Below are 25,000 nucleotides of genomic sequence, written 5' to 3' on the forward strand. Positions count from 1 at the left end.
ACAACAACGACATCAAATTATTGCTTGATTCAGCACTACGGCATATTTTGTATGACTGTATTGTTATGTTAGGATTTGCAATCTATCCATGTAATTTAGACCCCACAGAGAGACAGAGAAACAGAGAGACAGAGCGATTTTTCACTAGTGCAATATTTTTCAATGGTGCAATACAGGCGCAATATTCACTCATTATACGGAGAATTAGAGCTGATTGGATTTACATTGATCTGTTTGGATATTTATGCAGCTGTGACTCAAAAACTTGGAAGAAACATTGGTTTTTGTCAGCAAATAAACAGTTTCAACATCTTTTAACACGTCAAACACCAGAGGACATCTGTGTAATCTCACTGTGACGGTCTGATCGCTCTGCGGTTCGATTTCACTGTGTTTGTAAACCTCAGATTACTTCAATATAATTTATCCCTGCATGCACAGTCATTTGTGTCCAGGGCATTTATGTAGTGTCAAAGCAATTAAAGCTATGGGAGGTATTTTCAGTTGTCCCTCTGGGAGAAGACAGACAGAGGCAGAAAAAAAACTCGGATTGTTTATATAAAGTAGAAGCATGAAACATGGTGTTTCTCTGTCAGAGTAATATAAAGCTTCAAACTTTTAAACTGTCCAGTAATGTCCTTGGGCTTCTTGTTTGTCTTTTATACCTATGTGTTTGACTGTGTTTGTCTTTTATATCGTTTATAAATATATTAAAAAGATTCATACTGTTTGTTATGACATAAAGAATCATCTTATAAAGCTAAGGACCTTTAACGAACTGAACGAAATGAACGACTTTCAAAACAAGGCACAGCATTGATTATTATTAATTATATATTTGAAGGCAGATTATATTCACTTTCTGTGCTGGTGATCACACGAGCGTTCACCACTTTGTTTGACTCCACGTCTACACGACGTTATACTTCGTCTGTAGTGTGAACCATATAACATATAACTGTAATGAACCTACTTACATTACTTAAGTAAACTACTTACATTACATACATCACATTTCCAGGCAAATATTTCAAGCATGCATTTTAAGCATGTCTACAATGTGTACAGTGTGTACACATTGTAAACCTTCCTTGTTTTGGTGGTTTGATCGGTTTTTGGTGGAGTGAAGCGCCTCCTGGTGCTCACAGAGCCACAGAGACTTTTATAAAGTTTTAATTTATAGACACAGCCATGTGCAACACAAATGTGTATACATATATATATATATATATATATATATATATATATATATATATATATATATATATATATATATACAGTTAAATAATTAACTCCGCTTGTGATTAGCTGATAAATGTATAAATTCAAATGAAGATTAAATGTTATTGGGTTCCATAAGTTCATTCATTCATTCGTTTTCTACCGCTTATCCGAACTTCTCGGGTCACGGGGAGCCTGTGCCTATCTCAGGCGTCATCGGGCATCGAGGCAGGATACACCCTGGATGGAGTGCCAACCCATCACAGGGCACACACACACTCTCATTCATTCACACACTCACACACTACGGACAATTTTCCAGAGATGCCGATCAACCTACCATGCTTGTCTTTGGACTGGGGGAGGAAACCGGAGGCCCCGAGGCACGGGGAGAGCATACAAACTCCACACACACAAGGCGGAGGCGGGAATCGAACCCCCAACCCTGGAGGTGTGTGCCGAACGTGCTAATCACTAAGCCACCGTGCTCCCCTGGTTCCATAAGTTCTGCAGTTAAAATCAAAGTTCTCTAAGAATACAAATGTATTACTTATAACTACATCCTAAGAATGGAAAAATTTTTGCATGATACTGGATTAAAATCATTCCTGGATTGTACAGAATTCCGACATGTAGCTTTTTCCCTTCAGGCTATGTTTTTTTATTTTTTCAGATCCCAGCTACAGAGCCATGCATAAACATTCACCCCAATAAACTCTTGGGGTGCAACTTGGAACTAACATAGACTTAAATAGGCTTTGTGTCTCGAATCTACACAGCGTAAGCCATAATACATTTTTTTTTTAATTTTATAGTAACTGCTTTATCCTGGTCAGGCCCACAGTAGATTCAGAGTCGATCCCAGAACCACTGGGCTCAGGATCAGCATACATTTACACATTTACACATCCACACACCCACTCACACCCGGGGGCAATTTAAAATAACTCCATGTTTTTGAAAAGTGTGAGAAAACCCAGACGGAGTCTCCACAGCCTCCAACTCGAGCTCAGGATTAAAGTGGTGACCCTGCAGCTGTGAGGAAGCAGCGTTATCCCCTGTGACACCAAGCTATTGTTTATTCACAAATATACAACATAAAAAATGTGTGACACTTCTTCAGAACTTTGCAGATTTTCATGATTCTATTTGTTTAAGTATGTACTCTAACAAATTCTGGGGCTTTCCATGAACAGCTGTATTTATTTAGAGATGATATCAGATTAACTGCACAAACATGAAACATTCATTAAACTACATACATCGATATATTAGACTTTTATGGTAGCTGGTTGCACCAGAACTTTTACAGGTTTCAAAGCAACAGATGTGAATACGTACATAATAACATCTTTAATAATGGGTCAAAATATGAAAAAAAAAGGAAGAGCGACACTAACTATACTAAAAAGTAATAGCAATACGAAAATGTCTGCTTTCTTGGGTTTAACGAATCTTTGTGTGCCATTTCAAGCCCTTAGCCTAGAGGCTAATACCTAGAGCTTGACCTTTTTTTTTTTTTTTTGGACTTCTCTTGCAACTGGAATTTATCACAGCACACTTGATGGATATGAAGTAAACCTGCACACACTTTGCACACATTTGCACTTTATTCAGAACATCAATACTACATTTCTATTATTCATATCACCATATTTATATTCATATAATCGGTTATTGTTATTGTAATAGACTTTGTCTATTTATCTGTTTTATTTTATATTACTTTTAGATTTCATTTTCCTTTCATTGCATGTCATACTGTGTATGATTGTATATATGACAAATACATAAAAAAATTTGTAGGTAGGTAGGATTAAATTTACTTTAAATTATAAAGTATTATAAAGCCTGAACATTGTTTTGAAGAACACCCTGCTTGTAATAATCTGAGCTACATGTGCTTCTAGTGATATATTAAAGATGTAATAAATCAATGTGACACGTTCGCTAGCAGGCACAGATTCATAACATACTCCTATGATACATATGTCATGTTTCCAAAAAAAAAAAGAGATTATGTAATATATGAAATATGTGATGTTCACACTGAGATGATTGGTATTTTGCCCTCAGGAAATTTACTGTAAACGAATCCAGAGTTCCAGAGGCTATATTGTATATAAACAATGATCTAAAGTTTGCCCTAAAGAAGTTTTCCTGAAGAACTGCTTGATGGTTGAAGGGTAAATATGCATATATCATGGCAGGATTGGCATTTCAGCACAATTCCCGTATGCTACATTAAATAGTCTTCATGACCCTTTGTAGCCTCATGATGGCGCTAGTGATCCTCAATCTCAACTTCTAAATGATTTATACTCAAGTCTCCATTCATCAGACTCCATTTGCAAAAAGGGAAATGATTTATAATCATACTCTCCGATCCTATCTACGCAGATGAGTCTAATTCCAATCAGGGTTTCCTCTGACTTTCTCACTGGGAATAAATGAAATTTCATTGTACTGCATTTCATTGGCTCTGTACATGTACCTTGCACAATGACAATAAAGTCGAATCTAATCTAATCTAATCTAATTAAAAATGTCTATCTTCAGATGAATATTTGTTCTGCAAAGCTGCTTTTTGTCCATTGTCCTTGTCCACGTGTTATACAAATAAAATAGAAATGAATCAAACTGAATCAAACAGAAATTCTATTGGAATCTATTGGTTGCACAATTCCACTAGACTACAAACCGTTGTAAAAAATCACATTATTTACATTATTTTCTGTTCACCTAAATAAGGACGAGGTTCCCTTCTGAGCCTAGTTCCTCACAAGGTTTCTTCTCAGGGAGTTTTTTTCTTGCCACCATTGCCTCCGGCTTGCTCATTATGTTAGATAGCTTAAAGTTAGACATTACAATTTTTAATCTACAGTATTTCTATGCTTCTCTGTAGCTGCTTTGAATCAACATCCGTCGTTAAAAGCGCAACACAAACAAATTGACTGGAAATACTTTACCAATTTAAGGGAGCTTTTCCTTGCCACTGCTGCCTGAGTCACCTCAGACTTGCTCATTGGGGATAAATACATACAGATTGTGAACTATATATATTTAGTAATAATCTAGAATTTTTTTATTCTGTCAATTCTTTTTCTTTTATTATTCGTTATTTCCTTTATCATTCCTTATGTTTACCTTCTGCTCTATATTTATGTTCTGTAAAGCTGCTTTGAAGCAATGTCTACTCTATTGTAAAAAGCGCTATACAAATAAACTTGAATTGAATTGAACTGAAATAACTTTAAATGTATGTTGTAATGTGAATAATGCCAATTTTTGTTTTTATTTGAAACTACTGAATTGTATTGTAACAATTTAACTTTATGCAATTACAGGTTATGATTGTAGTAGATTCGTTCATCAGTCTCCAATGGAGCAATAGGAAAAAGCAGCAGCGTGAGCAAGGTGAAGTCCTCGGTCTTGTCAGAAATCCACTGCTTTTTAAAAATACGATGCCATTTGTGAACTATCCGAAAATTAATACAGCTAACTTAAGTACAATGAAAATGGCTTTTGTCTTTTAATAAGTGTGGTGCACTGCATTTCCAAACAAACTCTCTCTATAACACATTCATTACCTTTTACAAACTTCGGACCTCCACTGAGACGAGGCCGACTCTGTGAGGATCCTGAGACAACTACAGATCTACCAGCTCCAGTCGGACTCTGTGATACGAAAGATGAGATCTGAACTCCATGTGATCCTTACACCAATACAACATTTATCAGACTGTATATTTATAATCACACCCTCCAGAGTCACCCAGATGAGGATGAGGTTGAGTCTGGTTCCTCTCAAGGTTTCTTCCTTAGGGAGTTTTTCCTTGCCACTGCTTCCTGAGTCACCTCAGACTTGCTCATTGGGGATAAATACATACACATTGTGACTTACATATATCTAATAATAATCTTGAATTTTTTATTATATTAATTCTTTATATTATTCCTTATGTTTACCTTCTGCTCTATGTTTATGTTCTGTAAAGCTGCTTTCAGACACTGTCTATTGTAAAAAGTGCTATAGAAATAAACTTGAATTGAATTGAATCATATGTGAATGAGCTGCAACATCATTTGGTGAAGTGACTCTGTGAATATTAACTGCACAACTGTTCAATAAAATAAAAATGACAACAAAAAAATTCCCAAGAACAGCACATGGGATTCTGGACACATCCAGTTACAGTTAAATTTGACCCGTTTCACGATCACTCCTTTTTTTTTTTTACTGTACTTCTGTCTGAGAATGCAAACACAGCATGGATCCCTGTTCAAGAGGTCAAGATTACATACACAAAGAAAAGTATATTGGTTCATGAAAATGTTTGGGCCCCATATCATTTAAAGATGTGAAAAAATCATTGAAAAGCTTAGCTGTAGAATTTGTGTCACAAATTCAGAAAGGTCTAAACAGTGGAATGAAGCAGTCATGTCTAGGGTACTCATGTAGTAGTGAAATATTGTGTATATTTTAGTGGAACTATTCTACTTTCATGTGATGCCAGTGCACAGATATTAAATTGGCAACCCCTGTATATCTGTCCTTGGCTATTCTGGGTAGTCATATTGAGCTGAGTACTTCTAAGAAAAAGTTCAAGGATGGAAGGATGTTATTTCCTTTACACAGTACACATATATCCACAAAAACAATGAAACAATGAGATGCGCAAACTGCTGGTCTTTTCTCACATCCACCTCAAACCATATGCACAAATATAGTTAATATATTTTTTTTATTGATTTACACACACATACTTTGGAAATTACTATGAATGCTTTGTCTGCTCAAGGTTATAACAAAACAGATACAGGAAGAGAGGGGTCTCACACACATACACACAAACACACACACACACACACACACACAAACATTCCTTTGTACCCTGCCTTTTAATATCCCAAGGTATCTGCTGCAGATGGTGTTCACTGATACACAAATTCTGACACCTACAAATAGGTAGAAATATTTTTGATAAAAGTTTATTTTAGAAAACTAGTTATGTTTAAGACAAGTTCATTAAAATATATTCTTCTTCCGTGACCTACATTAAGGTCTTCACTTAATTGTTGAGCAAATCAAATAATAATAATAATAATAAAAGGAAAGTATAATGTAAAGAAGAACAAGACGCATGGAAAAGAACATGTATGAAAAAAAGTGTGTGTCTTTCTTTTTACAGGAAGTGGGAGGGTCTTAAAAAGCAGCCGCTCTTGCTCTGCATTCTTTCACGTTCGAACAGGAAAAAAAAAACGTTGACCTTTAAATAAATTCCAACAAAAACATTTACAGCAAAGCAAACACATACAGCTTATCTGCACCTACGAAATAAATTACATTTTGCTTTAAAATCAGGATAAATGAATTGAAATGAATCGCAGGTTCCAGATCAGATAATGCACAGTGATCAGATGACTGCTATACGAAAGGCTATATGTGTTTTATATCCATACTCCATGATTATAACTTGAAATCTCGACATACGGTTACAGGTGTGTACACGCAGAACTTTAATGTTAAGGAGATTGACTGATTTTAATAAATGTACCTGACTAAATCGTATTAAATAAACACTACAGAGAAAGCCATACTGCCACTGATCACCAGAATGCCAGGAGAGATGAAACAACTGCTGTGTGACATGGCCTGGAATCCTGTCTAAGAACCAACCTATCATAAGCAGAAGTATTGCACGAATCTGCTTTTCCAGGCAAGTAAAAAGAAAAAACAAAGAAAAAACACTTTGTATAATCATGTAGTGTAGTTGTTGGCTTATGGGTGGTTCTTATTAAACAGGAGGAATGCTATAGCGGACCTCTGTTTGAAACTTGTCATCCCTTTTGGCTAACGGTGGTTTCTTCAAAGCGTCGCTCTTTATTATCATCTCTTCATTGGCATACACAGGCGCCTCTGTGTCATCCGAGTGGTAGCCGGACTGGTAGCCGCTGGTTTGATTGGACGATTCGGAGGCCACGGATTCCTTACTCTTACATCGTAGCAGGGGGCTGAGGAGTTCAGGACTTCAGGTTAGTTCTCCTTGACCTCCAAAGCATGGCAGGTTACCTGTTATGGAAATGTCCGGAACGGAATCTCACCTGAATTTGGCCATCCTCTGTGCCTGATGATTGAGCACCTTCATCTCATCATGTGAAAATCCCATATCACAGTCCATTGGGCCATTCTACAGATGAGGAAGAATTAGTTAACAAATCATCAGAGCTGTATTAAAAATAATGATGAGAAGTGCTCTTTATTTATCCTTGCACTTTACCATTATGGCACTTTGTTCCAGTGAAATGTCTTCAAATTTATGCTGTGCATATCTGAAAGGAAAGACACAATGTAACACAGATTCAGAGGCGTGTGTGTGTGTGTGTGTGTCTGTGTGTGTGTGTGTGTGTGTGTGTGTACACTAACCCCACTGTTGGAGCATTATCATAGTGAACCTGGGTCTCTTTGCTTTTTGCACTTGGTGCGTTGATATATGACGTCACTCTGAGCTGTGGGACCCCTGATCCCCCCTCCACATCTCCCATTGTCAGTGGAATATAGTCTTTACCATCCTACATCATAAAGGATATTCACTCAGATCATAACTCTTACACTCATCAACATACTTTTATTATCACTGTTACCAATAAACCCTTAAATGAAACACATCTGTAACCTGTTGAGCGCTGGCCAGGAGCAAGTTGCCCAGATGTTCCACAAGTTCTGTGAATGTGGGTCTGTTCTTTGGATGATCCATCCAGCAGTCCAACATGGTCTGATAGCTGAAATGTGACAGTAATTGCATTTTAATAATCCAGGAATGGTTTGATGGCAACATAAAGAGCTTCACATAAAAGACGTGAATCAATGATGGCAGAGGCGTGGTCCAGTGCCGGCTGTATACCGAGAGATTGCGGGTCGATTCGTCAGGTAACGTGTGATGATTCTTACCTGTGTCTTATTAGAACGAGTTAACTAATACGTGTCTCTCTTTTTTCTTAACGCATGAAAGTAAAGAAAAACAGTTATCTTTGCTTTACCCAGGTTTAACAACGAATCCTGTCTCTTCAGAATCTGACGTTTCACACTGTACAGCCCAAAACCCTGGTCTAACCTTCTGTTTATTTGCATATTTGGATAAATACAGTACAGTGTGTGACTGCTTCAAATAATATCTCATTTCACACTTTAACATCAGTGAGGAAAAAATGATAGGTCTGCTGTTCTGCACTCGAGCAGGTATTGTTACCTTTCACCATCTTTTTTTGGTCTTTTTATGTTTGGTGTGTACAGTAGTTCACCAGGCATCTTTCTCCTAGCACTATTTGTTCCCCCTTGCTGTAGCACACACTTGTTTTGACTCTATCTACCGAGCCGTTTTTGTTGCTGATTGTGTGTCTGTTGCTAAGCTTCTAGAGTCTAGACATAGCATGCTAAAACCACATCATTTCACACTGTACACAATTAGCATCTGTTAATCACTGCTAATCCCAGCTTCAGAGCTAACCTAGTTTCTAAATAACACATGTGAAATATTCATTTACCCCTTGTTAAAACCTCAGTGTGAAAAACCCTACTGTATATTTCATGTATACCTAATATATCGTATTTATATCAACACTATGAGTGCAAGAGAAGTATAGTTACATCTCAGGCGTGGCATAGTCAGGCGGTCTCATTCTGGTACCGTCTTTTAGCCTCCTGCAGAACGACTCATCGATATTCACTCCTGGATATGGAGATGCACCTACATTTCACAACAAGTGACAGTAAAAGATTATTGCAGGATGTTCTTCTGTAGTGTATTGTATAGTGTATAGTAACTGTTATGATGCTTATTCTATGCTATAATTATGATACAAGCTTACAACAATAACTGCAAATTTACAAATGTTTTTCAAGGACAAGGCATTTTGGCAAATAAATTTAACAGGGCTGTCAAGTGTCATGCACTGAGAGTGACATTCATGCATTTGGGTCTTTTGTCACGCTCTCCCGCCACACATCGTATTTCTCACACAGAAAAACTTTGACAATTTTTTCACATATTTAATAAGCCGCAGCGCACAACATGTATCAGTCCGCACCGCTGTCTCTATGGAACCGGGCGGGAATCAAGCGCGTCTCCCCTGGAGCTCTTAGTCGAGTCTGACACTTATCAGCCAATCAAAAAAAGGAGGCTACACAACAGCCAATCAGAAAATAGCACTATTGTATCTGGGTAACATTTAACGCAACAACCAATTAAAAAAAACATTCATTAGCGAGGATATTTTCGATGGTCATAACGAAACAATCATGTCTGGGCTTGAGCAGAACTCTTTAAATGGGAGCAACATTACAAATGATAAAGGAGTCAGGATAAAGGTTACAAACACTTACAATAAACACCACCAGTCATAATCTCTCTCTCTCTCTCTCTCTCACACACACACACACACACACACACACACAAATTAATAAATAGAAAAAAAAGGATGTCACGCTTGCCTGTCTTCAAAATTTGAGAGCCCTGATTTACCTATAAAAAAGTGACTGATTAATGAATTATTGTAAGATAGCAAACTCCCTGACCCAAAGAGAAGATCTCCCAAAGTAGAACTCCAAAGGACCAAACGTCGCTCTGTGTTGTATAAACACGGTCGAAGATCGTTTCTGGAGCCATCCACTTCAGAGGGAGACGTGCCTATGAGGGAGATCAGGTTTGACATTACTGAGGTTTTAAAGATCTTGATGTGCAGTCATAGCTCATGAGAAAACCTATATGTGTGCTCACATCTCCTTTGCGAACATAATCTGGGTCTTTATACACGTCTCTGGCCAGGCCGAAGTCACAGATCTTCACAGTGTTATTCTCAGAAAGAAGAATGTTCCTAGCTGCCAAATCCCGGTGAATGCACTGACAGAAGCACAGAAAGGTTGTACATTTACATACACACATGCGCATACTACAAATACACACAAATATAATCACGTTTTTGAGATTTACCTTTCGAGAGGAGAGGAACTCCATTCCTTTGGCTACTTGAAAGCTATAGCTGATGAGATCCTCCATAGTCAACTGATCCCAGTCTGAGCTTTCTGCAGCACACAGATTCATAACATGTGTTCAGGTAGCAAGAAGCAATGAAGAATTACATCATTAAATGAAGGCAAATTTGTATAATCAAGGAAAGTAAATATCAATCTGACCTTTGACCTTTTCTTGAATTTTTTGATGGTAGAGAGTATAAACTATGAGTATACGCAATTTAGGAAAAACGACATTTTCATTTTCATTCATTCATTCATTTTCTACCGCTTATCCGAACTTCTCGGGTCACGGGGAGTCTGTGCCTATCTCAGGCGTCATCGGGCATCGAGGCAGGATACACCCTGGACGGAGTGCCAACCCATCACAGGGCACACACACACACACACACACACTCTCATTCACTCACACACACACACTATGGACATTTTTTCCAGAGATGCCAATCAACCTACCATGCATGTCTTTGGACCGGGGGAGGAAACCGGAGTACCCGGAGGAAACCCCCGAGGCACGAGGATAACACGCAAACTCCACACACACAAGGCGGAGGCGGGTATCGAACCCCCAACCCTGGAGGTGTGAGGCGAACGTGCTAACCACTAAGCCACCATGTCCCCCGGAAAAGAGACATTTGTATAATTCTAATAGTGGCATAACACCATGATTCTTTTGGATATTATTAAGATCTTCAAATAATTTAGTAGTTATTGTTATAGTACTGTATGTTATGGTAGTGTGGCTGACTAGCAGTACCTTGCTTATCCTGTTGAGGATTGGCGCTCCAATCACTTCTCAGTCCAGAGCAGATGGCAGTGCCGGTGCAGATATCCAATCGAGCAGTAGTCCCCATCCCCAGATCCCCTTCATTCAGGTCCACCTCAGTTCCACCAGCTTTATCCTGCATCAGCTGAGGCCTATGCTTCTGCAACAACATGTAAGAGCTCCCGTGAACCTTTGTAAATAAATCATTAGGATTTGTATTCTTGTTGCTTTGGCCATAAGACCTAAGTTGTGAATAGATCAATTGAGTCACATTAAATACACCTTCCCCCCCTTCCCCCATGTTTACCTTAAAGGGGCTATATTCTCCACGCTTACTCTTCAGATAACTGGAAAGGTTTCCATGCTTACAGTATTCCACTATTACCATCAGTGGACCTGACAGAAAGGGAGAAGATAAATAGCTTTTTCTGGGTTTTCAAAGTGATGGCAAAGTAATGGCAACTTTTTTGTTTTAGAGAACTTTAGAGAATTCTATAACCATGGCTCCTTCGAACAATAAACACTTCTTGCAAAGTGATGTGTGTGTACTAGAAGTACTGTTATTAAATACACTGGTGCTTTAAACTTTAAGTGGGGCTTTAAACTTCAACTAAATTAAGAATATAAAGTGTTTAGGTATGATAAAGTAGACTCACCACCTGGTTTGGTGCAGGCACCTAGCAAATTAACCACATTGAGATGGTGACCAATGTGGATAAGAATCTTCAGCTCGGACATCAAGGCACGGTACTCACTGGAGGTAGCACCCTCTGTAGTTGGGCAGATGTTACACATTACAATCATTTCATATCTGCAGGACAGAGATTTGCTTTGAGCCATGGGTTTTGAGGCGGCTTCCCCAAGGCCAACAATGAATTCGAGTGATCAAGTGCTCAACTTCTCCGAAACCTCGGATGTATAATGTTCCGTGCAACGGTTTACCAGGACAAACCAAAAGGATCCTGATCTCACAAAGTTTATTTGGAATTGTGATGCTTTTTAAAATATACAGTACAGAACTTACCTGTCTGGAAGCCAAAAAAGAAAGCAAGAACAAGGAAGGAGAGGAAAGAGGAAGAAGAACTCGGGTAAGTGGTGGAGCTTATTTACTGAAATAACATTCACAGCATCTAAGCCTCGAATTAATCAGCACTATCCAAACAATACATGGATGGTTCTATGAAGGTTCCATTGTACAAAAGGTTGTTTGTAGTGAAAAAGCTTCGATAGACCATAAAAATGTTCTTCCGAGCACTAAGAAAAAAGCCATTTACAGAAAGCATCTTTGGGCTTCATTCTAAACACACACACACACACACACACACACACACACACACACACACACACACACACACACACACACACACACCCCTCCTGACACCCACACTCCTGACACCTTTATTTTGTAGTGTCAAGCCAAGCCAACTCTTTACCAAAGATGTACATAATGCAATAATGGTTTGTCTAATTGGGAAACTTGATCTTGCACTACAGAATATAATACTAACACTTTTACAATCTAAAATTATTTACATTTTAGTCAAAGCTACAGGGCTGTTACCTTGTGCTTTGGATTTCTGAGTCCTTATCATAAAAGCATCTGGGTAACATAATAGAACGGGGCATAGAAGCCTTTATTATCGCCACATATACATTACAGCACAGTGGAATTCTTTTCTTCACATACCCCAACTGGGGTCAGAGTGCAGGGGCAGCTATGATACAGTGCCCTTGGAGCAGGGAGGGTTGAGGGCCTTGCTCAAGGGCCCAGCAGTGGCAGCTTGGCTGTGCTGGGCCTTGAACCCCGATCCTCCGATCTACAACCCAGAGCCTTAACCAGTTGAATCACCACTGCACAAAATGGCAATAAAGACAGAAAAAATGCCAGGGGACCTGCCACCTGAGGACCTGCTACCCCATGCTCAGTCTATAAATAAATAATTTGTTACTTTGCCTAGTTTGCATTCAGCTAGATAGATCACCAATTAAGCTTTGCTAAACCTGCGCAATTTTGCGTAAAATCCCTGGACCTCACACCTACCAGCACCCCTACAGCTCCATTGTTCTCCTCCTTTTGTTGTGCAAACGGCCCCATCACCTGTGAGGCCTGGCTCATTTGCATTTGTTCACTCAGAGTAGCTCAGATCCAAGGCAGGCCAAACCTCTGTCTGTGACGGAAACCTTCGAGGCCTATCTATACAAAATAGTCTGTTCAATTTATATTAAAAAATTGTGTGCTAAGGTTTGTCATTGCCATAGTGCATATCATATTTATACAACCCTTGTGCAGACCTTGGGTCTATTTGACTCATCTGGAAAGTTTAATGTGTCATAACGGGTTTCCTTCCATATATTTGCCTGAAATTTACCAGGATTGTTCCAAATTATGAACTCTGCAAGTAAAATTAATCTTGTCCTCCATTTAGTGGGGCAATTGGTCACACTTTTGCCCTTTTCAGCGCAATGAACATACATACAGACACAAAAATGTACACACAAAATGTCCACTAACACATGCACCCAAAACACACACTCACACACCACACACATACACACACACACACACACACACACACACACACACACACACACACACACACCACACACACACACACACATACAAATTGGGCATTGCATCTCATTAGGCCTCCAGAAATAAAAAACTACACATTTGTAAATATTTCACTTTTGAAATGCCTTTGCCAAGCAGAGGGCAAAATATGATCTGCCGAAACACACACACACACACACACACACACACACACACACACACACACACACACACACACACACACACACACACACACACAGATGTTGTGTTTTCATATTCAAATCATATTTGTTTTCTCTCTTTTATTCATGAATTTAGTTGCTTCAGTCAGCTTTGACCTGGGGATGTTTGACATACACCAGCCAGTGGTTATCCAAAATAATATTTAATCATTTATGCTTATTTTACTTAAAATCATGGCATAATATCATGAGGTTTATTGTTTATAATTTAAATATAATAAAAAGCATAAGAGGTGTAAAGGAAGTTTTATTCACAATAAATTATGCCAAGTTTTTGAGTGGTGTGTGTGTGTGTGTGTGTGTGTAGCCCGTTTTTGGGTGATCAGATGGTACCTGGTAGGCAAAATAGACATAAGTGTAAAATGTTCAAAATGTAAGCTGATCACACAGAATGGTGATCATTGTAGAATTTTTACTTTATAAGCATTCAAGTCAATTTGACCTGGAAAAAACAGGTTTTATTATTTACTGACATTATAAATGGTCAAAATGGTTTCAAAACAATCTCCTGGCTTTCAAAGAGACATTGCCAAGAGATGGATTCATTTCAATTATACAACACCTTCTAACAGACAAATTTGCTGCAAATTTCCTCCGACATCTGGACATGCTTCAACAAGAACTGTGCTGAGAGTTTCACTCCAGGAAAACACATGACCATAGATGAACAACTGTTCCCTACCATGGTTTGTTGTCCATTCACACAGTATATCGCAACCAAGCCAGACAAAAAGTTCTGGATGGCCACGGATTTGGAGACCAAATATGTCTGCAATGCATCTCCTTACTTGGGAAAGTACCCAAGTCGCCCAGGGTCCAGCTTGCGCAGTGAAGCACAAGCGATTTGCTACTGCACTGGACATTCCAATGTCCTCCTCTACCCACACAGTGCCGTCTTTTATCGTCTGGCTCAGACAGGGCTTCCCAGTACCACGGTGCATCTTCTGTGGAGGCATGTTGGGTTCTTGTTCTCAAAATTCACTTTTGGTGTTATAATTCATTGATGGCCAATGAAAATGAAATTACATCATTTTATTCTGTATGTGTAAGAACATGTCAAAAGCCATGGACCATAACTTCACTCGGCTTATGACATTTGTCTACAAACATACGTTGGAGACTGAAGTGTTAGCAAGTTTTCATTTTATTCATGTATTAGCAACTTTTCATTCTTTCCCAAGTAAAGGATGTCTCATAAACACTCCTCATGTCTCATACACACTCCTCTGCTAGGCAAAGGCATAGCAAAAGTGTATAAAAAGGCATAATGAAATGCAATGCCCAATTTGTGTGTGTGTGTGTGTGTGTGTGTGTGTGTGTGTGGTGTGTGAGTGTGTGTTTTGGGTGCGTGTGTTAGTGGACATTTTATGTGTGCATTTTTGTGTCTGTACAGGTATGTATGTTCATTGCGCTGAAAAGGGTAAAAGTGTGACCTATTGTCCCACGAAATGTGCCAGGGTCAAATTGACCCGGGAGGACAAGATTAATTTTGCAGAGTTCATAATTTGGAACAATCCTGGTAAATTTCAGGCAAATATGTGGAAGGAAACCCAAGTTATGACACATTAAACTTTCCAGATGAGTCAAATAGACCCCAGGTCTGCACAAGGGTTGTATAAATATGATATGCACTATGGCAATGACAAACCTTAGCACACAATTTTTTTTATATAAATTAAACAGACTATTTTGTATAGATAGGCCTTGAAGGTTTCCGTCACAGACAGAGGTTTGGCCTGCCTTGGATCTGAGCTACTCTGAGTGAACAAATGCAAATGAGCCAGGCCTCACAGGTGATGGGGCCGTTTGCACAACAAAAACAGGGCTGAAGAACTGTGAAAATCTCAACAGGGGGGAATCACACCTTTGGGACCTGCACCAGAAAATTAAAAATACAGTATTTCTAGTGTTAAATGATTAATATTAAGGCATATCTCACCTGGATGTTTCTAAGACGCTTGCCCAAAAGGTTTATAAAAATAAGGTAGTGTTATTACACTTACCCTTTAGCATCTTCACAGCTACTGTTGTGCAGGTCGTGGCCTTTTCAATGCCGAATGCCGCTGCCTCCAAAACCTGACCAAATGCTCCTCGCCCCAGCGGGTCACCTACAATCCCCAATTTCAATGTTAAATTTAGAATTTGTTACATTATGCAAATGTTTTAAATCCTTATTAAACATGCCATATTTGTTGTTTGTTTCCTTTTTACCAGTTCACTAGCCTTCTGTTCCACTGGTGGAATGAAAATGAATAGAAATCTTAATTTTCATTCAGAATAAACTAATGAAATATTAAAATATTTTATTGCTGCAAGTCTGATATAAAATGAGTCAGGAGGTCTCTGTTGTTAGACGTGTGTTTTTCCCACTGTAGGCTTGATATGGGTCTCAAGCTCACCTAGTTTAAGCCGTTCACGGGGAAACTCCCACTTGCTGACGTCATAGGTGAGTCTCTCACAGTTCTCGTCCACTGGCATGTCTTCTGTGTCTAAGATAATTGAAAGGTAGCCCGTCTTCATATCTCCGTCAGTGGGCTAAGGACAGAAAATGATAGACTGTATTAGTAGTAATGGGTCAGTGGGCAGGACTGATTAAAAAAACATGACTCCAGGCATCTACAAAAGCATTAATCCCTTTATGATTTCAGTAGGTGACCCTCATTACATCATTAGTTATGAGTTACAAAGAGGTATCAAGTCCCGCCCTGGCTGTCCCACACACACAGCATGAAATCATGCTGGGACATGGGAAGGAGGACACTTCACAACCCACAGTAGGGCATGTAATAGTAGGAACTCACAAAGGAAAAAAAGCTGTAGCCTAAGTGTGTGTGTGGTGTGTGTTTTTGTGTGTGTGTGTGTGTGTGTGAGTGTTTGTGTGTTTGTGTTTGTGTGTGTGCGTGCGCATGTGTGTGTGTGTGAGTGTTTGTGTTTGCGCATGTGTGTGTGTGTGTTTGTGTGTGTGTGTGTGTGTAAGAGAGACTGAAAGATGGAAAGTGAAATATTACCCGTTTTTTGTTGCGTATGACAAAGACAACGAGCAGCCAGAAGAACATGGCGATAATCACAGCACCAATCGGAACAATCAGCTCCACGTTCATCTTATCTTCTGCTCCTATAAAATATACAATAATAATAATAATTAAATGAAAAAGACAGTGAGGATTAAATTCCTACTGGAATTGTATTGCTAGTCACAGCAGTTTATAATGAATGAGCTGGTGATTTATTCCTGTCGAGGCATGAATACATGTTGCTAGTGGGAGAGATTGTAGTAGCTGCAATTGGGTGTGAACTTTTGACCTAACATTTTATTTAATTAAATAAGCTTGCATGAACTCTCTCTGTTTACACCTTGAGGTTTATCGTTCTGTTAACAAGAGCCTCGGGCTCTCGTTGTCTCTCATATTTTTAAAGTTTCTTTGCTAATCTGTTAACTACTGACATACCTCTTCTCCTCCTCTTCTTTATTCTTTCAGCTGCTGCTTACTCTCTCTCTCTCTCTCTCTCTCTCTCTCTCTCTCTCTCTCTCTCTCTCTCTCTCTCTCTCTCTCTCTCTCTCTCTCTCAGCCAATGCTGTCGAGGGACAAGTCACGTACACTTAGTGTGTCTCTGTTAACACTATTCACCCTGATTGTGATCCTTGTGTGTGCTTCTCTTTCTCTCTCGGGGTCTCTCGAGAGAGTAGGTGGGTGCTTCAGCTCACTCCTTCTATTCTGGGACTATATACTGTTGTTTTTTTGTGTGTGTTCTCCTGAGAGGATGTGCGTTCATACAGCCCTCTTCCTGACTAGCTAAAAATAGTGCTATTTTTACCTCAAGACATTAAATCGATTCCGCCATCCCAGACAAGAGCCAGGACCTAAAAAGCTAACATCAAGCCCATGGCCAGTGCTGAGCAGAGATACTGCAAGTCAGTCAATCCGAGATAAAACCAAAACGCTGCTCAGAGAGATTTTATTTTATCTTTTTTTATTTTTACTATTTTTAGCTCCTGCTCAGTAACAAACAGGACTAGGACTAACCTCCATAAAGTTTAACTATGTATTAATCAGTGGCATTTTATAGATAGATAGATAGATAGATAGATAGATAGATAGATAGATAGATAGATAGATAGATAGATAGATAGATAGATAGATAGATAGATAGATAGATAGATAGATAGATAGATAGATAGACAGGCCCGACTGATGTAAAGATATTAATTAATCTACATGAATCCCCAGTAATTTTGACTGGAGTCTAAACTCTATACCATATACAACAAAACGTTTACCCTCCACTGTAAGCTGAGCCTGAATGGAGCTACAGCCCTGTTTGTTGCAGGCTGTGCAGGTGTACAGACCGCTGTCCTCTTTCTTTACTCTCTGGATGGTCAGAAAGCGATTTGATGGACCCAGAATTATACCTAGAAATGATTACACAAACCACAGACCCTCAAACATAATCATCGTGATTGTAACTTGTCGTTAAAGATAAAGTAGACAACTGTTTTTGAATGGTGTAGAAAACTAAAGTATTACTACGTGTAGACTACTTTTGATAACCAGCCTGATACATTAACCTCAAAGACGTGACCGAAATTCTCTCACCAGATCCTTTAACGACAGTCTGGTTGTCTTTTGTCCAGGTGATGACGGGGTCCGGTGTGCCCCTTGCGTCACATTCAAGCATGGTAGAATCGCTCACATTCACTCTCTGATCACTTAAGTTGTTCTCAATTCTTGGAGCTTCCAGAGCTAAGATTGAAATTATGACCAGAAATATTTCAAATGTTTACAAATCTAATCAAGTTTAACTACAGTGAAAAATTCTCTTGGAAATGTCCTCACCCCGGAGACGCAGGTTGTGTAGCAGGCATGTTCTCTCACTGCTGTCAGCGTTCTCCATGCGGCAAGTGTACCAACCCTGGTCCTGCCAGCTCACCCTGGGTAAAGACAGGTCCAGGGTGACGTTAGGACCCCGCAGGCCTGAGACAGTGGCGTTGGGCTGGCTGAGGGGAGACAGACTGAGGCTGGAACAAGGCACGCTGGTAGGCAGTTTGGTCGGGTTGGACACGTTCTGCACTCGATACCAGCTCAGGCTGGAGTACAGCGTACGGTCGGCTACACAGCGCAACAGCACGTCCTCGTCCTCTATAGGGACGCTGGAGGGGAACACACTCAGATTGAGGAAACCTGGAGAGAAAGACACAGACTGTGTGAATGTTCAATTCGTTGAATTTAATATAAATAGCACTTTTAACCATAGACACTGTCAAAAAGCAGCATTACGATAGAAATAATAAAAATTTTATTTCTTTTCATCTCTTCTGTAGCACATGATTAAGTTTACCAACAGGATTTTACACTTATTTATTTGTTTGTTTGTTTGTTTGTTTATTTGGACATTTTATTTTACTCAAGGAAGTACAAGCACATTCTCTTAACCATAAGACCTTATTTTCACTTAGATTTATTTTTTTATCTGAAAAACTTTACTGGAAAAAACTGGACACACAAAACTGGATACACTTTTGGACCGTGTACCATTTTAATCACTAACGTTACACATAATTACACATTACACATATTAGTTGATCCCACTTGAAATTATTTTTCATGTAAAAAATTTTCAATTTAATCGATCCACATGGTCTTACAATAAATCCAACTGCAGCATCTCCAAATTTTTTGTATAATTTTTGACCCTTTTAAAAAAATATTTTTTACACATTGTGAGAAAAGGTAAAACTTTATAGATTCAATTTTTTTTTAATCTTAAAGTTTATTTAAAAATACCAGCAAAGATTTCTAAATAGTTTAACAGTCACAAACTACAACTTATTCAGAACTCTGCCGCCAGTATCATAACCCAAATTCCCATCATGCATCACATTACATTCCCATTCCCGTTATTCCCATAAATTCCCATTATAATCACACCCAGATGAGGATGAGGTTCCCCATTCTGTCTGGTTCTGTCAAGGTTCCTTCCTTTACCGTCTAAGGGACTTTTTCCTCCCCACTGTTGCCTGAGTCACCTCAGACTTGCTCATTGGGGATAAATACATACACATTGTGAACTAAATCTATCTAATATTAATCTTGAATTTTGCATTCTATTAATCTTTCTATTATTCTTTCTATTAACCTTCTGCTTTGAGACAATGTCTATTGTAAAAAGCGCTATACGAAGAAACTTGAAAACTTGAACATTACCCTCTTCCTTCGACAACTCCACTGGCTCACTATAAAACAATGTATTCATTTGAAAATTCTTCCTCACTATTAAAGCTCTTTATAACCTTTGCTCCACCGTAGTACTCAGACCTTAAAGTTTAAGGGGTCGGCAACCCGCGGCTCCGGAGCCGCAAGTGGCTCTTTCACCCCTATGCTGCGGCTCCCTGTAGATTTGGAAAAATATTTAATTTAAATTTTTTATTTTTGTTAGTTAGTTTTTAAAAAAAATGTAATTCTGAATTCTAAGATCATGATGCTCTTGTAACATTAAAATAAACCGTGTTTCATTTTTTTTTTTTTTTTTTTTTTTGGTCGCTCAAAATATGTCATAACTGCCGACTTGCGAAATCCGACACACAGAAGCAGGGCAGTTTTGGTTTGCTGCAGCCGGCAAGTTAAATTTTTTTATGTCATGCAGGGCGTTCAAGTGTCACGCATTGAGGGTGACAGTCACGCATTTGGGTCTTTTCTCACGCTCTCCCGCCGCACATCATATTCTCACGCAGAAAAACTTTTTGACTATCATATATTTAATAAGCCGCAGCGCCCAAAATGTATCAGTCCGCACTGTGGAACCGGGCAGGAATCAAGCGCGTCTCAGTTCTTAGTCGAGCCTGACACTTATCAGCCAATCAAAAAAAGAGGCTACACAATAATAGCCAATCAGAAAATAGAAAGTATCTGGGAAAGATTTAACGCAACATCCAATGAAAAAAAGCGAGGGGTTGGAGATGTCATGCTTGCCTGTCTTCAAAACTTGAGAGCCCTGGTCATGAATACGAATGACTCAATTATATATTAAACATTTTATTTGAAAGTAACCTTCAACCCAGCGTCTTTTTTTTTAAGGTTAGTTCAAACTGTTCAAAAAATTTTTGTTTGCCTGCAGAAATAAAATTGTGTTTAATCGATAGCAGTTAATTGATTTCATAAATGCAACACACTACAGTTTTTTCTATACTTTCCATAAAGGTAAAAAAACGATATATGCGGTGTTATCTTCATTTTAGATGTCAAAAGGGTTTTGTGGCTCCCTGTGGTATTTTTCTGTGGGAAACGGGTCAAATTGGCTCTTTGAGTGTTTAAGGTTGCCGACCCCTGCCTTATACAGTTCTACGCTCCCTCCCGTACTCTCCATTGTCCCTCATCAAGGCCTCTCTTTACACCCTCCGCCTGTTTAACCACCACGAGCGCTTATTTAGCCACACCGCTCCTTGTCTCTTTAATTCTGTCCCAGAAAACATCCGTAACACAGACTCTAGTCTCTAACGAGTTGCTACATTTCACCTTGATGACCTGCAGTGACAAAATAATAACATTTTACTCCAATTAACGATGATGATCATTGCTCTTGATTAGAACAACGAAAGTGAGCAACACGGTGAGACAGAAGCACCTGATGTACCATGACTGTGACACATTTACAAAAACATGTCAAAAGAAGGCGGTAAATAGAACAGTACAGTACTTACTGTAGCCATCCAGTCCTCACGGTTGATTAGATAACTGACGTACAAAATAGACTGATTTTTTTTACAGTACATCAAGCTTTCAGCAATCAAGCAGTTTGGATTGTTAGTTTTATTAAAATGACGTTTTATTCATAGAGAGCTTTTAACGATGAATATTGCTTTAAAGCAGCTTTAAAGAAATATCAAAATTTAGAATAGAGATTAGAAAGTTTTAAATTACATTGATTTTGATCCTTATTGAGAAAGCCTGAAGCAATGGCGGCGAAGACAAACTCCCTGAGACGATATGCGGAAGAAACCTTCCTCGGCTTGGAAGCCTTCCTCATCTCGGTAACACCGGAAAGTGTGATTATAAACATGTATAGAGGTTGTGTAAGCAGGAGCTTTCGAGCAACTTCTAAATTTAATTCTCTTTAATAGCTTTAATTCATAATAGTCTCCAGGCTGTCCACGTGGAGCCACGTGGAGCCATCACCAAGCAGCATTACCATTATAGATTATAACTGTATTATTATAAATCATTGTTACCAAGCGATCTTTAATGTTTTCACATTTTCTCTGGTTTCTTGGTGAAATGAACACTAATTTACTATCAGCAGCATAAATCGGTGTGTGATTAAAGTCGGACATCACACACTTCTTTGTATCCTGTAGCTTTTTTCTGTGTTTATATTTGAAGTTGTTTATTTCTTTGAGTATTTCTTTCCATGAGTAATTGCACTTGTGTAAATAACTTGGGTAGTTTTAACCCCTCAAGAGATCACTTACGTGCTACTTGAAATATAATGACTCTGTCCTCCTCTCCCACTTTGTTGGAGGCAATGCACCGAAACAGTGCATGGGCTACAGCTTTCTGGATCTTCAGCATGCTAACAGTCTGCAGAAACCACAAACCAGACAAGAAAAAAAAAGACATGAGACACACAAAGTGGATCTCCTTGGAACGAAATTGGATCACGAAACTAGTACAAAAATACTTGTTTCTATGATTATTGATACTTTCAAAACCTGCAAATGAATTTGATGGCTTAGTCACCAAACAGGAACTCAATGCTCTATATCTATCTCAACTAGGCTTTTATCACATAGTCACATATATTCAGCAACATGACATGCATAGACCAAAACATGATCTGAACTTATTTACTACTTGACACTTGTCATACTCAAAACCTGATGTGAGGTAACGATCTCAGCAAGAGCTTGAAGACATGCGTACAAATATCGATGGTCCCAATGGCTGCTTCTGGTCTTCCTCCATCACTTATGAGGTAGGGACAGCTAAATTGCTGTAGCTTATTATTATTATTATTATTATTATTATTATTATTATTATTATTATTATTATTATTATTATTATTATTATTATAGCAACTATCCATCCATTTTCTGTAGTGATTATCCTGTATGGAGAACCCGGAGTCCATCACAAGGGACTCAGGGCATACGGCAGGATGGGGTGCCAAGCCATGACAGGGAACAATCGCACACCCTTTCACACACTAGTGACAATTTAGCGATGCAAATCAGCCTACAGAACATGTTGAGTGGATGGAGGATACCCGAGAACCCAGAGGAAACCCTCTTGGGGAGCACAAGTATTATTATTATTATTATTATTATTATTAGTAGTAGTAGTAGTAGTAGTAGTAGTAGTAGTAGTAGTAGTAATAATAAAAATTTGCATGATGAACAATACTTTAGACAATGTTTGCAGTTTAACCAGCATATAAACAACATATTGTGGTTCAGAGTACTGAGACCACTTTGCCTATAGCAGTAGCCTTCACTTCAAAATATCACTGCAGTTACCTTAAGTGAACTGTCAATGAAGCTGGTGGGCTGGCCGATGTGGTTTCTCCCAGTGTTGTTCGAAATCTCCCTCCATTTCCCTTCACACGCTGCACTGTGATCTGATCTGGGCCTTAGACAAGACATACAATAACATGAGTCTCTCTCTCTCTCTCTCTCTCTCTCTCTCTCTCTCTCTCTCTCTCTCTCTCACACACACACACACACACACACACACACAACCATTCTTACAGTGTGAGGCATATATGCAAAAAAGCTGGATGCACATCTGCACAAACACTCAACCGGAAGCACAAAAACATTGAATTATAAATCCGTCATCATTTGCCTTCTCGAAATACGCCACTGCTATGGATCACTTTACACAAGCAAAGAATGAGATAGGAAATGTAAACAGTCTAATCAGGGTTAACAAGAAGAGAGGAAAGCAACAGAAAAACAAAAATAAAAGGCAAAAAACTTTTAACCGAGACAGTGTGAACAATGTTTACTTATTGACATACAGGACAACAAAAAAAGTCCCTATTTTCAGATCAAGCCATTGTGACACTGTTGTTTTTTGATCAGAGATACAAGGATGTTTAACATTTGAAGAAACCTGTTTTTAGAACAACAGGAAGTTGTAATGAGGAGGGAGGAAGCAGCCAAAGGTGAAGTCTGAAGATAAGGATTGCGTGATGTCCGACCGAATCCGAGTGCGCGCTCGTGCGATCGCCAGAGTAGCAGTATTTCAATCATGACACATCGAGCAACATACTAACTGACTCAATATACACAATACTGTGTAGTGTCTAAATCACATCCTCTTATCTGCTAGAGGCTGAAGTTCACACCCATTGTCTCAAATCTGTTTTTCAACAGCAGTGAAACACTTAACACATCAGCCAGTTCACGCTTTTTTATAGACACAACTACATCTATATATAATATAAAAGACTTTTTATTCTTTTTCAACACCAGCATTATTATATAATGGGGCAAGTCGTGGCCTAATGGTCTGACTCGTAATCCTAAGGTTGTGGGTTCGAGTCTCGGGCCGGCCACGACTGAGGTGCCCTTGAGCAAGGCACCAAACCCCCCAACTGCTCCCCGGGCGCAGCAGCATAAATGGCTGCCCACTGCTCCGGGTGTGTGTTCACGGTGTGTGTGTGTGTGTGTTCACTGCTGTGTGTGTGTGTGCACTTTGGATGGGTCAAATGCAGAGAACGAATTCTGAGTATGGGTCACCGTACTTAGCCGTATGTCACGTCACTTTCATAATTCAATCATGCGGACAATATTTGAGCTCCAATCTGGACAGACTGATATGTGCGGAACTTGGAGGCCAAATCAACACCTTTGTCATGTTCCTCAAATCATTCCTGAACAGCTTCTGCAGTGTGGCAGGGATCATCAGAGAACACTGTTTCAGTGAAGGTTTGTAAATTTTCAGTAACAATGTTTAGGGATGTATCATCCACATGAATACCAGCTCTCAGGGTTTCCCAGTAGAACACTGAACATATCCAGAGCATCACACGGTATCCACCAGTCACCACTTTCCCAGCTGTTCACATGATGTAAAAGAAAATATGATCCATCACCTTCTTCCGTTGCTCCATGGTCAAGTTCTGATGCTCACATGTCCAGTGTAGACACCTTCAGTTGTGTTTACTAAAAGCTGTGATGTTTTGTGGTGTTC

At 39.1% G+C, this 25,000-nt stretch overlaps 1 protein-coding gene across 1 annotated transcript in view; it reads right to left on the reverse strand.

Moving 5' to 3' along the window:
• Nucleotides 1-5,947: 5,947 nt before the first annotated feature.
• kdr (kinase insert domain receptor (a type III receptor tyrosine kinase)) overlaps nt 5,948-25,000 on the reverse strand; it is a 29,263-nt gene continuing 10,210 nt past the window's right edge. The window contains exons 11-30 of the mRNA XM_027146174.2: nt 23,320-23,431; nt 22,276-22,384; nt 18,647-18,991; nt 18,407-18,553; nt 18,091-18,222; nt 16,820-16,926; nt 16,211-16,346; nt 15,815-15,919; nt 11,675-11,788; nt 11,326-11,414; nt 11,010-11,178; nt 10,212-10,303; nt 9,999-10,121; nt 9,797-9,908; nt 8,870-8,969; nt 7,899-8,004; nt 7,649-7,794; nt 7,503-7,554; nt 7,327-7,412; nt 5,948-7,236 (exon numbers count right to left, since the gene is read on the reverse strand). Coding sequence (XP_027001975.2) covers nt 7,020-7,236; nt 7,327-7,412; nt 7,503-7,554; nt 7,649-7,794; nt 7,899-8,004; nt 8,870-8,969; nt 9,797-9,908; nt 9,999-10,121; nt 10,212-10,303; nt 11,010-11,178; nt 11,326-11,414; nt 11,675-11,788; nt 15,815-15,919; nt 16,211-16,346; nt 16,820-16,926; nt 18,091-18,222; nt 18,407-18,553; nt 18,647-18,991; nt 22,276-22,384; nt 23,320-23,431 — 2,599 coding nt within the window. The 3' untranslated portion in view covers nt 5,948-7,019. The remainder of the gene's footprint in view (nt 7,237-7,326; nt 7,413-7,502; nt 7,555-7,648; nt 7,795-7,898; nt 8,005-8,869; nt 8,970-9,796; nt 9,909-9,998; nt 10,122-10,211; nt 10,304-11,009; nt 11,179-11,325; nt 11,415-11,674; nt 11,789-15,814; nt 15,920-16,210; nt 16,347-16,819; nt 16,927-18,090; nt 18,223-18,406; nt 18,554-18,646; nt 18,992-22,275; nt 22,385-23,319; nt 23,432-25,000) is intronic.

Source organism: Tachysurus fulvidraco, chromosome 16 (genome assembly GCF_022655615.1).
Source record: "Tachysurus fulvidraco isolate hzauxx_2018 chromosome 16, HZAU_PFXX_2.0, whole genome shotgun sequence".
Classification (NCBI taxonomy): domain Eukaryota; kingdom Metazoa; phylum Chordata; class Actinopteri; order Siluriformes; family Bagridae; genus Tachysurus; species Tachysurus fulvidraco.